General features: G+C 43.7%; 1 protein-coding gene across 2 annotated transcripts in view; it reads left to right on the top strand.

The window, feature by feature from the left end:
- Nucleotides 1-16335, top strand: part of LOC138261666 (unconventional myosin-Ig-like) — a 912364-nt gene that overhangs the window by 558653 nt on the left and 337376 nt on the right. For both annotated transcript variants that reach the window (XM_069210894.1, XM_069210895.1), the window contains one exon: nt 13326-13549. In XM_069210894.1, the coding sequence (XP_069066995.1) occupies nt 13326-13549 (224 nt within the window). The remainder of the gene's footprint in view (nt 1-13325; nt 13550-16335) is intronic.

The raw sequence follows: 16335 nt of genomic DNA, 5'->3' as shown, positions 1-16335 counted from the left end.
GTGTTTCCTCCTCCTCCTGCCTGGGCTCCCTGGGCTGCAGCTGGAGCCTGTTAGGAAATCATCCACAAAGTCTCTCTCCAGCTGGGGCTAGCCCGCTTGCAGCTGAGCCGAAAGCAGCAGCAGCCGAAATCATTGCCAAAGCAAGAGGACTTTGATATTCTGATTTTACATAGTGGCCGGTGACTTAGCATACTTTTGGTTAGCGGCAAAGCCAGGCTAGACTGTTTTGCACATTATCAAGGTCTCTACAGGCGTAGCTTCTTTGCGTACCTTTGGATTTAACATATACTTGCTAATCTGCTATCTTCTACCTCAAACGGATCAAATTTTGCTACAAATATTTTGCACCTCCAAACAAATTTACAAAAATTAAGTGGCCCCTTTTCACCTTTTGATAGTTGTATTCAAGCTTTAAAGATGTGAGAGTTTTGCTCAGATGCTGGTAAAAAAAATGGGATCTATGAGCTAGCGGAAGGTCTTTTGTTTGCTGCAGGTAATTTAAAATCCTATATATTTAAATTTTATTCAAACCGAGTGGAAAGAATAATTCCTTATTTGTCATGAACATTTTTGAGTCACTCGGAATCCAGATTCTTCTTCGCCTCACAGTGTTCTCAAAATAATAATTATTTCAAAAGGGCATTGAGTGTTCGGAAGAATCCCAAACACTCTGCATCTGTTTAATATCTGATGTTTTGAACCTTCAAGGACCTCCTTGTGAAGCAATATTTAATAGATATAAAGTCCCTCATTACGAGTGTGCCTGTTTTTAGTGAGTGGTAACAGACAGATGGATTTTCCTATTCAGACTGGTATCTCTGCACTAAAAACCGGTTTCTGATGGCTATTTCTAACCACAAATTCCTCACCTGTAAAATATTCCCTGGTGCCAGACTGGATCTGGAATGTCTTTCAGCATAGCCTTTGTGCACCAGTAGGTGGTGCCGTGCGGCTGTGCATTGACTCCGCACTGTCCAGAAGCAGAGCTGCATGTAGGTGCCACCCAAGCACGGTATCATCAGTTCCTTTCTTCCTGCGCCTTCATATTCATATGCAGAGCTAGCTCCTACTTTTCTTGCCAGTTGATGAGTTTTCTCTTCAAAATTCTTTTCCATCCTAAAATTGCAGAGTTTACGCCTTATAGAGGCTGTTACAAACACATTCCTGTGACAGTTTTACAGGAAGTGTGTTTCTGGTGTCTTGGACTGGGCCACAACTCCAAGTCGTGCTGGGAGTGTGTCCTGATGAACCCGAAGGCAATCTAGGAACATAAAGCCCAGCTGTATGTCACTGAGCACTGCAGGAAGTTTTGTAAGGTATGCTGTCACTCAAAGTCAAGGACATTGCCCTGTTCCTGCTTTGAAGCAGGTCCTGTGACAGGTCGTCATCACCGTCAAAGTCTTTGGGTAAGTCTTTATCTAAAAAGAAGTAGAACTCCAAGCATAACTCCTCCCAATCTTGCCTCTCTCACTCTGAGAAGTCGTGAGCATGTCAAGCTCCACCCCAGTCTCTCTTCTGGTCCCCATCTGTGGAGGCGATACCATAGCTGATTTTGATGCACCCTGAATTTCCAGGTCCATTAATGATGCAACATCAGGTTGAAGCATTTAAGGAGGCTATGCTCTTCAGCACCCTACAAGATCCCCATCATATGCCTTCAAGCCCCATGGACCCACAGAGGCCACCAGCCAAGTTACTGCCAGTGGGACGACCCTCAGAGCCATGCACACCACCTAAACCTGCTTTAGGTTCAGCTCTCACTTCAGAGCCGATTCCACGGGCAGCACCTTGATCCATGCTGGTACCTGCCATGCAGACGTTGGTGGAGGACAAATACACTCTGACTCTCCTAAGCCAGTGCCTTTGTGTAAAAATGGTCCTCCAGTACTCTAAAAACATTTTGGATTGGCCTATACCCAGAGCCAACCAGCTCCTAGTGATGATGATGATGATGGGGATGAATTCTCCCCGCAATATGATGATGACAATTTTTATCTGTACGTATAAGAGGCCATTGTGCTGGATACTTCCCCAGACATGAGTCTGGGTGGTCCCCCTCACGTTTCTATGAAGACTCAACCTCATTCACAATGGTCTTCTGCCAGGCAGAACCTCCAACTGCTACTGCCTTTCAACAAAGATCTGACTGACACCCTCATGGGAACTTAGACTAAGTCCTTCTTACACTGACCTGTGAACAGAAAGGTGACACATTGCTCAGACCAGCTCCGGGTGACCCTGCCTTTCTTGTGCAAAAGCCTAGCCCAGAGAGCTTAGTTGTACAGGCCTCCACTGGCAAGGTTGACACCAATTATTTTCCGATTAACCCCCTGGAGAGAGAGTAAAAAAGGACTGAGGCATTTGCGTTAGGCTTTCCCTCAGATCAGTCAATGATAGCTGTTGCGAGGACTGTACTGCCATACATTATGGGACATTATGGCACATGGTTATGGGGATTTTGACAGTAGTCCCAGAATAATTTCGCACCAACTTGGCAAAGACCATTCAAGATAGCCAGGATGTGGCCAAGTATGTCATGAGGACAGGCCTGGATATGACCGTCTGTTAAGGCAGAGCAGTTGTCACTAGGGTTGTGCTCCGGCACCATGCATAGATGAGATCAACAGTCTTTTCAGACGACGCTCATGAATGTGCTTTTTGACTGGTCTCACCTTTTTGCCCTCGAGCACTTTAAATATAGTAGAGCCGTTGCATGCTCCCTCAATCTGAAAGAGACTTCTAGATTACTTACTTTAGAATATTCTCCAGGCATCAGAATGGATCCAGAATTTTTTTAGCAATCCCCTTGCGAGCCAGTAGATGGTGTCATATGGTTTTGTGTGGTGTTGTCAATCCCGCCGGAAGTGACATTCAAGGTGCCTATATGGGTTTCACCCCAGCACGCTGATCTCAGTTCCTTCTTGTCCTCACCACCAGTGCGGATCCAGACGGGCTCTTCTCAGTCATTTTTTGACTACCTATTTTTGACAGGCAGACTGGTTTCAAGTCTTGAGGTGTCTGTCGCAGACACATGTTTGTGACAGACCCCCACTTTTTGTGTCTGTGGTGCATGGAGCGGGACTCCCATTCATGAGGAAGGTCTTGGGACTGCTCCCGGAGTAGCTGGTGTCAATCTTCGTTGCAACCTTGGACTCCTTCGGATCCCACAAGAAAAAGTCCAAGAAGTAGAAACGTTCTTTGACTTTTTCACATTGCTCACATTCTTCAAACGACACGAGAATTATGCCACAGATCCAGGCCCCACACCAAGTTTGTTCCTGGTGTTCTGCCAGCAGAGCCGCCTTTGACCTACTATTTGGACCACCAATGTGGTTCGCCAATCCCATTGTGATTCCTGAATCTGATGGAGCCGTAGTCACTCAAAAGCAGCTCTGGCACCTAGCATGGCCATCGGGCATGAATTCGAGCTAGCGCCCGATTTTACTGGAGAGCCCTCTGAGGAACACTAACTGAGAAGATCTAAGTATCCTATGGCTACTCAGACCTCTTAGCAGAGTCCATGACTGATGTCACCTGATATGAGGACCAGGCTGACACCAGTGGTCTGGACACCTCATCAGACACTGGCCTCATCTCTCCTCCCACAGTGGATGCAGAGGATAAGGCTTCTTTTGCAATGGTGGTCTAGAGGGCAGCAGAGATCCTGAAACTGCAGCTGCCCACAGTGGAGGTCAAGACCAATATCTTGACGGAGGTGCTTCAGCCAGGGGTACCCTCGTAAGAACCCTTACTCCTCTTTATTGAAGCCCTCACAGATGTCCTGCTCGGGGCATGAGCCAAGAAGATCTGCACAGGCACCCCGCTCTTGCAGATCCAGCCTTTCTCACCCAGCACCCCCTCCTGCGAGCCTGATGGTGCAAGCCTCAACCTCCAGAATAAATCTCTGTGTTTTCCCTACCAAACCACCAGATAGGGAGTCCAAGAGGCTGGATACCATCGGCAAAATAATTTTCTCCTCCACTAGCCTGGCACTGTGGTTGGTGAACACCATATGCTTATCAAACCATTATTGGGATGCACTTGCTCAAGCGCTGCAAATCGCCAGGGAGGAGGCCCAGGTCATGGTCTTCCAAAACATTTTTCCTCCTATGCCCTTCATTGTGCCCCAATGGAATCTTAATTCTCACCTTTCTCAGGTGTTTAGCATTACAGCATAGGCACAACTGCTCTCTCAGACTGCTGACCATTAAAACCGTTTTCCTTGAGGCAATACCATGTGCACTGAGGGTTAGTGAGTTGCAGGCCCTTTCGGTTCATCCCCTTTACACAACCGTTTTTTCAGACAAATTGGTCTTCAGGACCTGTGCCTCCTTTTTACCAAAGGTGATCACACCTTTTCAAGTTGTGCAGACCATCACATTGCCTACTTTTCCTGCTCCCTTCATCCTATGAAGGAAGAGGAGATACTCCCTTGTCTGGGCTCAAAAAGGGCACTATCATTTTACTTCAATCGTAAGGACTTCAGTGTGGATGATCAACTTTTTTTTTAGTTTTGTGGGTGCGCATGAAGGCAAGGCAGTTCACAAACAAACCATATCTAGGTAGATCAACATCTGTATTAAAATCTGCTATGCAGTGGCCAAGGAGTAACCACCTGAGAGCTTGCAAGCGTATTTATGAAGAGCTAAGGCTATGGCCACTTCCTTAGCAAGAGGAGTCACACTTCTGGGCATTTGTCAAACATTACTACTTAGACAAACAGGTCCGGTGGGATGGCCATTTTGCCCATTCAGTCCTCCAGGACTTTTCAGTATGACAGTCCGAACACCACTTCTGGGGACAAGTTACTTTAGTACATATTCTAAAAGTAATGAATCTGTGACTAGAAGTCTTTCTCAGATGAAAAACTTACTTACCTCTGTAATGCCTTATCTGGTAGAGACTCTGTTTAGCTGCAGATTCCTTACGAACCCTCCCATCCTAGTATGCTCTGCAAACAGTTTACCTAACATTCAAGAGATCCTTCCGGACCTCATCCTTGCATAATAGTAATTTCATCTCACTTTGGCTCTGTGCTTCTAGTGGGAAAAAAGTCAAGAATTGAGGTCAGCGCATTAGGGTGGCACCTATATAGACACCATGTACATCACTTCCTGTGCCAGCTATGCTATACGGAGACAAACAATGCCACCCACAGACAAGCAAGAGGATTGCTCAAAGATTTCCAGATCCAGTCTGACGCAGGGGAATATTCTAAGGAAAGGAATATGTGGCTTGATAGAGTCTCTACCAGATAAGGCGTTACCAACGTTGAGTAACTTGTTCATATCGCCACACTTGCAAGGCTCTCTCCCCAACTATTTATCTCTTTAGAGCAGGGGTCTCCAACCTTTTCTGTTTTAAGACCTACTTATGTTCAATGAGAATCACCCCAAGCTACCACCCCATCCAAGATTTTCATCAGTAATCACATCAGTGTATTTGGCAGGGTTATCAGCAGGAACGTAAATAAAGAGTTATCGGTTTGAAATGCCTCTATAAGGGTAACACATAACAGCCATAGATGTAATCCAAGTAGCATCCCAAAGTAAAATTATGAGTAATATGTGTCTCCAAAACCACATGATTTATCACTCAAATAGTTTTACATTTATTTTGAACATTCAAACATTTTTCTCCAAACATCAGCTTATGAGTTCTGTAAATACACACATTTTCATCTCAAATATGCACTTTTTAATTTTGCTATACATATATTAATTCAACCTAGTAGATGCTTCTATATTAGTAGGCTGGGCTGACCACAGGAGAGCTACTTACAGGTAGATGGAGAGCTACAGGTAGCTCACAAGCTACCTGTTGGAGACACCTGCTTTAGAGGCATTGCTAGGGTCTTCACCTACAGATAGCGTCAAAGCCCACCCCCACAACAACAGGTAACCCAGTCTTTTTGGAGACATCTAGCAATCAGTGTTCAGGCCCAGAAGGACAGCAAACCTTCCAGTTCCCAGGCCTAGTCCTCCACTTCCCCCCGCAGCAGCTTCCAAGCCTCTTTACTTTGCCATTAGAAACACATGACCACTCTGTGAGAGGCAGAATCAGACACTTTCTTCATGTGCAGCAAGCTATAACATCAGACAGGTGGGTCATACAGAGAGTCCAACGAGGCTATGCCCTGCAATTTATTTTCATCCACCACAACTTCAACTCTCAGCAGAGTGGCATTCAGAGGACCAGTTGTCCATTTTGTTGCTGCAATGTCAGACTTTTTTGGACAAAGGACCCACTGAGAGGGTCCCGCCTTAGAGCTCGGAAATGGGTTCTACGCCTATTGTTCCCTTATGCTGAAAAATGGCAGAGTCCTCCATTCTATTTTAGACCTTCAACCTCTCAATTTCTTCCTGTAAAAGGGACACATTCATGATGCTGGCCTGGGTTATATTTGCCCTGAACCCAGGAGACTGGTTGGTGGTGTTGGACCTGCAGGACACATATTTTGCATGTTCCGATCCAGCAGATGCACAGGTCTACTTGCAGTTCAAGGTGGCCCACAAGCAATTTCAATTTGCTGTGCTCCCTTTTGGCCTCATTAGTGCCCACGAAGATGCTGGTGGTGGTCACAGTGTACTTTCAGAGGCTGATGGTCACAGATGATTACCTTGAAGGCAGGCTCACAGCAATTAGTAGTGGGCCACCTCCAGACGATGGTCAACTTTCTTACATTGCTGGGGTTCACGATTAATGTGCCAAAGTCACATCTGACTCCTTCTAAGAGGTTCCCTTTCATTGATGCCATCCTGGATATGGTGCACTTTTGGGCCTTTCCTCTGGATCACTGAGTCCAGAACATTCAGGCGATGATCCCAAGGCTTCAGATTCGATTCTGGTCCTCAGTAGGGATGACACTGAGGCTTCTTGACTTGGTGGCCTCTTATATCATGCTTGTTGACTATGCCAAATGGCACCAGCAAGCTCTTCAGTGGGATCTGAAGTCTCAGTGGGCTCACCACCAAGGAAAACTATCAGATTCCATCCAAGTTTCAGAACACATTGCAAAAAGTCAGCAGTGGTGGCTGCTCAACCACATTTGGACCAGTGGCAGAACCCTCTCTTTACCCCACCCAAAGCAGATGGTGGTGACAGATGTTTCACTGCTGTATTGGGGAGGTCATCTGGGAGAGGTGGAGATCAGAGGACTCTGGTCTCCGGCAGAGACCTGCCTTCACTCCACATTAACTTGCTGGTGATGTGGGACAGTCATTTGACATTGAACTTCCTGCCATCCATCAAGGGAAGTCTGGTCCAGCTGCTCACGTAAAATACCACTGCGATTTGGTAATGCAATAATCAGAGTGGGGTGTGGTTCTCATCCAGGAGAACTGAGCATCTGGACCCAGCTGAGTCATTGGGGCATTTCCCTGGCTGTATGCCCCCTGGCAGGATCTTTAAATGTCAGGACGGTGAACTCAGCTAGCAACACTCATGATCACGAATGGCAGGTACATCCTGTGGTGGTGCAGGGCATCTTCCATCAGCTGGAGAAACCCTGGCTTAATTTATTTCCCACTACTGAGAATACAATTTGCCTAGAATGGAGCAAGAGACTCCTGTATGCCTTCCTGTCACTGCCTCTCCTGCCCCGTGTTCTGTAGTAGATCAGGAAGAACGTGCCCAAGTCATCCTAGGGCTCTGGATTGGGCTAGGAGAATTAGGACCCAGAATGTCTGGGCATGAGTATCTGTCCTCCGATTAGGCTGCCACTTTGAGAGGACCTCTTTTTGCACCATAAGGGCAGGGTTGTAGACCCAGGCCTGTGCAATTAATACTTCTCTGTGTGGAGATTGAGTGGCAGCAGGTAACTGCATTCAGTCTCCCTCGTGATGTAGCGGATGTCGTCCAAACAGCCAGGCATCCTTCTTGGATGTATGGGGTGTGTTCCTTTTTCTTTTGTCATTGGCCCAGCAGGGACGTGCAGTGAGCAATGTTAAAGTATACCTGCTGGCCCTTTCAGCTTTTTTAAATTTGCAGAGCAGCCTTTCTTATTCAAATTACCTACTTTGATCTCTTTTTTCTTAAAGGTTTGGGCCATATGCTTCTGCCAAAGCCTTTCATGAAGCCCCAATGAGACTCAAATGTAGTCCTTACTTTTCTGATGTGTACCCTGTTTGAGCCATGGCCCAGCTGCCCCTATGTCTTCTGACCTTCAAGACAGTCTTTCTCATTGCAATCACCTCTGCTTGTCGCTTGAATGAACTTCAAGCTCTTTCAGTATAGCTGCTACCTACTTTCAGGACAAACTGGTGCTGAAGGCTAGAGTGGCCTTTCTGACCAAAGGTTGTTATCTCTCTTTACTTTGGACAGTCTATTACATTCTTTTCCCTACCTTACCCTTTGAAAAGCAAGGAGAGACTCCATTGTTTGGACTCCAAAATAGCAATGAGCTTTCACAGTGATTGCACCAATGACCATTGGGTGGACAATCATCTCTTTGTGGGGTTCTATGGGGAAGAACAGGCAAGGGAGTGCAGAAGAGGACCTTAACCAGGTGGATAGTCATATGCATCAAGATCTGCTATACATAGGCCAAGAAGTATCTCTTCAGTCTGTCTGAAGGACCAATTTCTGCACTCACTCAACTGCTGCTGGGGCTGGTGGCTGCTGGTAGGGCCAGAGGCACTAGTTTGTTGGGACTGTGACTAATTTATCTTCATCAGACTTAGACCCACATCAAGGAAGAGAAAAAAACACAAAAAGGTGAAGCAGAAGGAGAAAGATGGGTAAATTGTGAGAAAGGGAGACAGCAAGGATGGAACCTAACTTGCAAAAGTGAAATAAGGGACAGGGACTGTATACAGGTAAAACAGGTGTGGCACGTTATAAAGTTTAGACTTTCTTGGTGTGTGGTATCCTTGAGATTTGGTTGTCCGATAGCAGGCTTCCCAACAAACCCAAAGCCAAGTACTATACCAACAGCATGAATGAAACCAGCACCAAAAGTAGAACACTGTTCAAGACAATCGGGCACTCCATCAACTACTGCCAGACCTACCTGTTCCTGACTCCACAAAAAAGTACAATGCCATCAAACTCTTCCTTGGTAAAATAATACAGAAGATCCGGCATCACTTTTACAACACCAAGCCTGCTTCATTTCTTATGGCCAATACTTCTCATAAAATCCCACAGTGGTCAGCCTTCAAAGCCCTATCTCTTGGAGAACTCATCGACATACTCAACTTCTTCTAATACATTTCTTATGAAAATTATATCTTACTCTTGTCTCTCATCAAAGTTCTCTCTGGGGATGCTCTCTCACCCCTATTTGCCATTGTCAATACCTCCTCACTCAATGCATCTTCCTAGAAGTTCTCAAGACGGGCAGGATTCTCCCACTCTTGAAGAAACTGCACATCACCACACATTAGCAGTGAGCTTTGACCTTACTGAACCACTCTGCTAGCATATGTTCAAAGAACTCTTTTCCAGGTAGTTCTTTTCCATAGTTAATTCTTGCTGTTAAAAATTTAATATGAAGGCTTTGGTAAATGATATAAGCCCTACTTCTTACTCTGAAATTTACCAGACGCCCGATACTCATTTGCCTCCAGGTGCCCTTGTCTGTACCAGACTATAGATAAATTATCTGATCACACTCCAGGTCATTAGCACTGAGGAGGACTGATTCTGGCTTCTGGTGAGTGAGACTGATCGTACCTCAGCCCTTCAAGCCCTTGGAAGGACCAACCTAAACTCAAATCTTTAATAAAAATGATAGGATATGATGGGTAGCATCTGCTATGCATGATGTCATTTTATTTATAGATTTTCGTGCTTGAAAGTTTCTGGAATTAAATAATAGGAATAACTTATTTTTTGTACAGTGCTTCTTATCACCCTTCTGTCATTTCGAAGTGCTGTAAATATTGTTTTACTATTGCCCAATTTAACGGTATTTAGTGAAATTGGACGGATGTAAGAGTGATCCGGTGCTGTTGGCTTTCAAAATCGTAGCCTGCAGACCACCACATATTTACGCAGCGAACAATTAACATAGAGACCACCGATTTGCTCAGAGAGTGGCCGCTTCTAGCGAGATGCAGAGACTGGTCAGGCGCAGGCATGATCAGTCTTATTCGCCAAGGTATTTATTCTAATCTAGTCTCTAGTTCACCCTGGCTTGTGCTGGATGCAAGTTCATTAGGACGTCCCAGGCTGTTAATGTGGGGTTTGTAAGCATGAAGCAGGATTGAGGCTCAAACCAAAATTGTCCTCTCCGTGGTAAAGAGAGTAGGCAAAATCAAGAATTGAAGAGGAACTGGTTAGTTGTATAGTCAAAAAGAGTAGTAAGAAAATACAAAAGATGTCTTTATTTCAATACAAATGCATAATTGTACTCTTTCTAACAATCTTAACAGGTATGAATACATGAGTTTCTTGACAAGCGGTTAATGAATCTCAGTTTTAATATAGTGGGCAAGTTTCATCTTTAAAAATACTTTTTCAAAACTCCGGTGTACATTTTAAAGGTCCTCCCTGTTAATGTTCAAAGGCTTGGGGGTGGGTAGTGCATTGCGAGAAGCACATATCCAGCCCAGAGTAGGGATTGCTTACAAATAGAAAGTATTCAACAGGGAGCAGATGTACATCCAAACAGTAATGTTGAGTGATGACAGTGTATTGTGTATTTGCAAGAAGATCCTGCCTGACGTATTCTTGAAATAGTATGTTGATACAGTCAACCAGCTGGACCTATTTGAATTGGTAGAAACGTCATCAGAACTGCGCAGTCAATGTAAGGCAGTTTTTCTAAATAGCAACCGTTTCGCTGGGATGTGAGTCAGGATGTGAATCAGGTGGTCCTCATTGAGGGACATTGACCTGAAGTTTCTACTCAAGTTTCATGACTCAGAGTACTCAGGCCACTGACCACTCAAGTGGCACTTCTGGATAGAGGGCGCAAGCATGGCAAAGCTTGTCTATTATACAATATTAGGGGCATATTTACATGCCCCTAGCACCACCGATTGTCACTTTTTGTGACGCTCCGGTGGCGCTGTGCACTGCGCCATATTTACAAGGTGGCGCCACACCACTTTTTATGGCTTAATGCCATCCTGAAATATGGGCCCCTCTGATGCAGTTTTCTGCAGCAGAGGGGAGTGCAATGGGTGTTGCTGTGGGCATTCCACTGCAACACCCATTGCTTTTGACGCTGCCTCATTAGAGTTGCACAATGAGGAGAAATACTTTTATTTTTCCTTGTTTTTGCTTTTTCTATGTGTGCTGCATTCTGCAGCACACATAGAAAGAGCAAAACACCATAATTAATTGTTTAGGTGTCCCTTCCTGCACATAAACAATCATTCAGTAATGATGATTTGTTATTTCTATATTTCTATATTGCTGCATTTTGCATCACACTTAGAAGTAACAAACCACCATTGTAGACTGTTTATGTGCAGGAAGGGACACCTTCTTGCACATAAACAATCATTCCCTTCAATGCTCACATCTTGCACGATGATGCAAGGACGCCTGCATTAGCGCTGGCAGCTAAATTTAGCACCAGCGCTAGGGGAAAAACAGGGGTGAGCCGTATTTGTGTAAATATGGCACATCCCTGCATTTCAGAAGTGAGGCAGCATAGCGCTGCCAATTTTGGCGCAGCGCCACAGTGAGCCACTTCTGTGTAAATATGCCACTTAATGTCTCAATTAACTTGTTTTTGCAATACCAGGCTCTAAGTATCTCCTATTAGATGGGGACCACTGACAGAATATCAGAAAAAATACCATGGCATCATTCGGACAGAATATTGTGTCAAAAATATGAATGATGAAAATCTAGAAAAGGTAGGTGCAAATAGATAAGTATACAAAAAGATAAGTATTATTCATTACTCCACATCTACATACTATATATAATGTCAAGGTACATTTATGTGGAGTTATGTATAGTAAAACTTTGCTTACCTGTAGAGACCTACCTTCACAATATTTTTTTTATATAAAAATTTTTCCTACAATATTTCTGTTTCCGATGTTTTGTCTAAAGACCATTAGATGTATAGCATCTTTCCACAGCTACCTTTGTAATAGTTGAAAGAAACAGAGGGGCATATTTGCAAGTCCCGTGGCACAGGGCAGCGCAGTAAGTGACATTGCTGCATTGTCCTGCTCCAAAGGGAAAAGGCAGAATGTCACACTATTTACAAGATACAGTGCATTTCTGTCCTTTCTCCCTGCGCTAGTGCACAATTGATGCCTAGCCCCAATGCAGGTACCCTTGCACCATGGTGCAAGAATGTCGGTGTTGTCAGCAGGATTTTTTTTGTGCAGGAAGGTACACCTTCATGCACAAAAGCATTCCAGAGAGGCATTTTCTTCTTTATATACTGTGCTGCAGAATGCTCCGCACATAGAAAGAGGAACAAATGAGGAGAAATAAAGCTATTTCTCCTTGTTGCGCCTCCCCTGGGGAGGCATACAGTTTTGACGCATTCCCAGGTTTACAGATTCTAGTAAATCTGGGAAGGTGTCAAAACCCACCACAACGCCCATTGTACACCTTCCTGACATAGTGTAAGACAACGGAGCAACTTGTGATGCGTTGCCTCACACCATATCTACAAGGCCATGAAAAGCCACACAAAGTGGCTTTGTGTGGCATCACTAAAAGTGACACACCACAGGCGCATGGGGCTTATAAATATGCCTCAGAGTACTAAAATCTTTTGTTGTACATAGAGCAGATTGCATACTGCCATTCTCTTAATGTACTGCTGTGCACTTAAGTTCGTAACTTAGCAATAAGTAGTGGCATTCAGGAGGAAGGTACTAGGCTTATAATGAGACTGGCGAAGATAATGAAGTTATATTGCATTAACTACCCTCTAATGGACCATGTTGAGAATTCCCGTTAACAGTTACAAGGGTTTTCTAAGGGATAACGTTTCAGCATATACTTTTTGGATATCTACTGAACTGCTATGGAGGAAATTCTAGCTGATTCTTGCCTTTATTGCAGAGCTAATTATTGGAGTCTGAGTGGTCAGTTGGTATTTTTTTTAATTGAAAAAGTAGAATATACCTAGTTTTTCGACTGAATACATGCAGTGCAATGTTCGATATGATGTGCAGCAACAGGATTTGATAGAAACTTACTTTTGTAACCAGTTAACACGTATTTTCACCCTGGGGAAGTACCAGAGAAGGCATGAAGAAGAAAGTGGAGTGATGTTGATAAAGTGATTGCCAAAGAAATTATTATTTATTTATTTAACTCCTCTGGCTTAAAATCTGTGGCTTATTCCCACTTATCGATACCACAACTTTTCACCTGTTTACTCTCATATCTTTCTTCAGGTGTGGCGGGGAGCACTCGCACGAAAGCGCTACCACTATCTATGGGCTACATACACCATCATGAGACATTACAAGCGCTACAAGGTGAAGTTATACCTCCTGGAAATAGTTCGCCGCTTTCAGCACGTGCGAACCATGGCAGACTATGGGAAAAGTGTGGAATGGCCATGTCCCCCAGCTGTTCTGTCAACGTTCCAAGAGAACAGCCAACTTCTCCATAGAAGGTATGTGCAGAAGAAAGAGAGAGCAACAATTGTTTGGTTGATTCTTTGATGTTTCCGAGAGTGAGCACCGATCACCAGCAATGTTCTAATTAGTTTTCTATTTTGCCTGATGTTACAGTTCCAGAGTTCTGTCTCTGAATTCAGTTCCGTAGCTGTGCATTACTTTCTACCCTGCTCCCACATCTAGGTCACGGTCTTATTTTTTAGTCAAATTGTTTTTATGGAAATTTTTCTCCGTCAATGACAATACAATAATCATGTAGAATGCAACAGTACTTAGGCCGCTACAAAAAATCTGAGGCAAATTAAACGTACAGTTTCGAATTAGGAGGAGCTTGCCCAGTTGCAATATGAATCAGAGTTGAAGGTAGGAAGAGAGGAGAGTCGAAGGGAGGAAAAGAAGAAATGAAGAGAAAAACATACGTGATCATTCAGTACGAAGGATAGACAATGCCAACATTTTACCGAACAATTTGTACATTGTGGTATCTGTAAATGTATTGAAGAAGTGTAATGATAACACTAGAATAAGATTTGGATGGATCCGTGAGAGGCAATGAAACCGGGGGAGGATCGGAATAGTTGATGAGAAGACGGTTGTCTGTAGGGCATCCAAGCACAGTCCTCTTAAATATACTCAGTGTAGTGGAAAACCGTCATAAGAACCATCACATTGAACCTCCTTCCAGTTGCCAACATAGTGGAAATTGTCTAGTGATAACGCGTCCCACCTTTGATAGTTTACTTACAAGGGGACTCATTTTAGGCCAATGAACCTTTTGACCCTGATTGGAGACTCCTCAGGACGAGATATCTATTTAGCATCTCAATCCATAGACCGATAATCAAATCGATATTCAGAGTAGCTGATCAATCAAACTAATCAATAACATTTAATGAGAATGAAACACACCATGACCTTCCGGCCATTGAATAACCACACAAATCTAGTACGATTTTGGATATTTATTCCCTATTAGTTACAACCTACTAGCATATTCATTAGTCTTAATACCAATAAGCACATTAGCAAAACTACAATATGGCAACTCGAATAAGATTTTATCAATGCAAACATCATGAACATTAGCACAAAGCACAAAGTGAACATGAATCAACCTTTAGCAAAATATTATTAGTACATTATTCAACAAAGCAAAGATTCAGTCATTTGTCTATTCGCACCCGATTTTGGTGAACTCCTTAACTAACCTCTAATTAGCATCAGCATGTTGGGCTTCAGCGCAAAACAATTTAGTAACATGAATTTGGAAAACATCTAACTATGACCTCTGTCAAAAGAGCAGTTGGTACCTAGAAAGAAAAGGCAAACAGACAATTACATCAGATAGTTACCCATCCAAATGGGGCGGAATACAGTGACAGTCTTCATCCTCAGGACAGCAGTCGATTCGCCATCAGCCAGGATAAGCAGGTAAGGCTCAGCAAGGTATAGCAAAAGGGATCTTCCCTCATAAGGAGGAGAAGTGCGTCTCGGACAAGGGGTAAGGCAAGGATGGATTAGGGTATCAAACAGCTGAAGACAAAGGGGGTTATTACAACTTTGGAGGAGGTGTTAATCCGTCCCAAAAGTGACGGTAAAGTGACGGATATACCACCAGCCGTATTACGAGTCCATTATATCCTATGGAACTCGTAATACGGCTGGTGGTATATCCGTCACATTTGGGACGGATTAACACCTCCTCCAAAGTTGTAATAACCCCCAAAGTCTCTTCAAGAGTAAGGATAAGTAACAGCATCAAAGTGGCGCGGAGGGCGGCTAAGAATGGCTGATTTCTCCTTGTGTCACGCCGTTATATTAAACTTGTCAAACAAGTCTCTTATTTCCAATTGGGCAATATTTGGTGCATCGATATCTCTGTCCAATAATCCGTCGCTCACCTTACTAGAATCTTTACCTAAGACAGTTCTCATGCAGTTTATTGGCTCCTGTGATTAACGTCTTCAACGGGTAGAATGTCAGGTAGGAAAAGTTACACTAGTCACTCCAGTCAGTAGTTCCATTGTCTTCCCTTGGTTCAGGCAACCTGGTACCTGTTGCGAATTACACTGTTGCATTCGGCAAGAATGTCTCCTTGAGCAAGTCAGTATCATGAGAAGGAATTTACTACGGCTACACACACATCTCTCTAGCTTCTGGAGAAGTACAGCTTCGTCCTTCAGGAAAGCAGCACATTGCACGTTAAAAAAAACACGGTTAATATGAGAACAAGCAGCTAGGCCCGAACCCTTGCTAACTAAGGCCTAGTGAGTAATTTAGCAAACTTTAATACATAACTCTTAATGCTAATACAAAATCATACATGAATACATTATTAATTCATCATTAATCAGTTTCATTAGTCATCGTATACATTGGTGGCCACTCCCCGTGGGCACATTTCAAACGTGTGCATTAATATTATTCTAACACATTTTCTATGCAGCTTCATTATACATTAATTTGCAAGCTTTTCATGTTAATATTGATTATAAAAGGTCACACTCCAACACTAGTTATGGTAGACAGAACAATTAAAACGTTTTTGCAGCATTTGCTAAATGTGTTTTTTTAAGAAAGGCAGGCAGGCACAGTTATTTTGCAGTAATGTTAGGCTAGGTTAGTTTAGATTACGTTATTTTATGTCATGACATTGGTACTTTTTGAGTGGATCGCCAACAAATGTCTTCTTGGCACCAAGAAAGGGAAGGCCCATAACCAAACAGGACTTATTCAAAGATAACGAGTTAGGCTTAAAACACTGTGGGATTAAAGTGTTTTT

The sequence above is a fragment of the Pleurodeles waltl genome, chromosome 10, assembly GCF_031143425.1.
Source record: "Pleurodeles waltl isolate 20211129_DDA chromosome 10, aPleWal1.hap1.20221129, whole genome shotgun sequence".
In the NCBI taxonomy this organism is placed as follows: domain Eukaryota; kingdom Metazoa; phylum Chordata; class Amphibia; order Caudata; family Salamandridae; genus Pleurodeles; species Pleurodeles waltl.
Note: the sequence above shows the minus strand (reverse complement) of the source record. Positions and strands in the feature narration are given on the sequence as shown.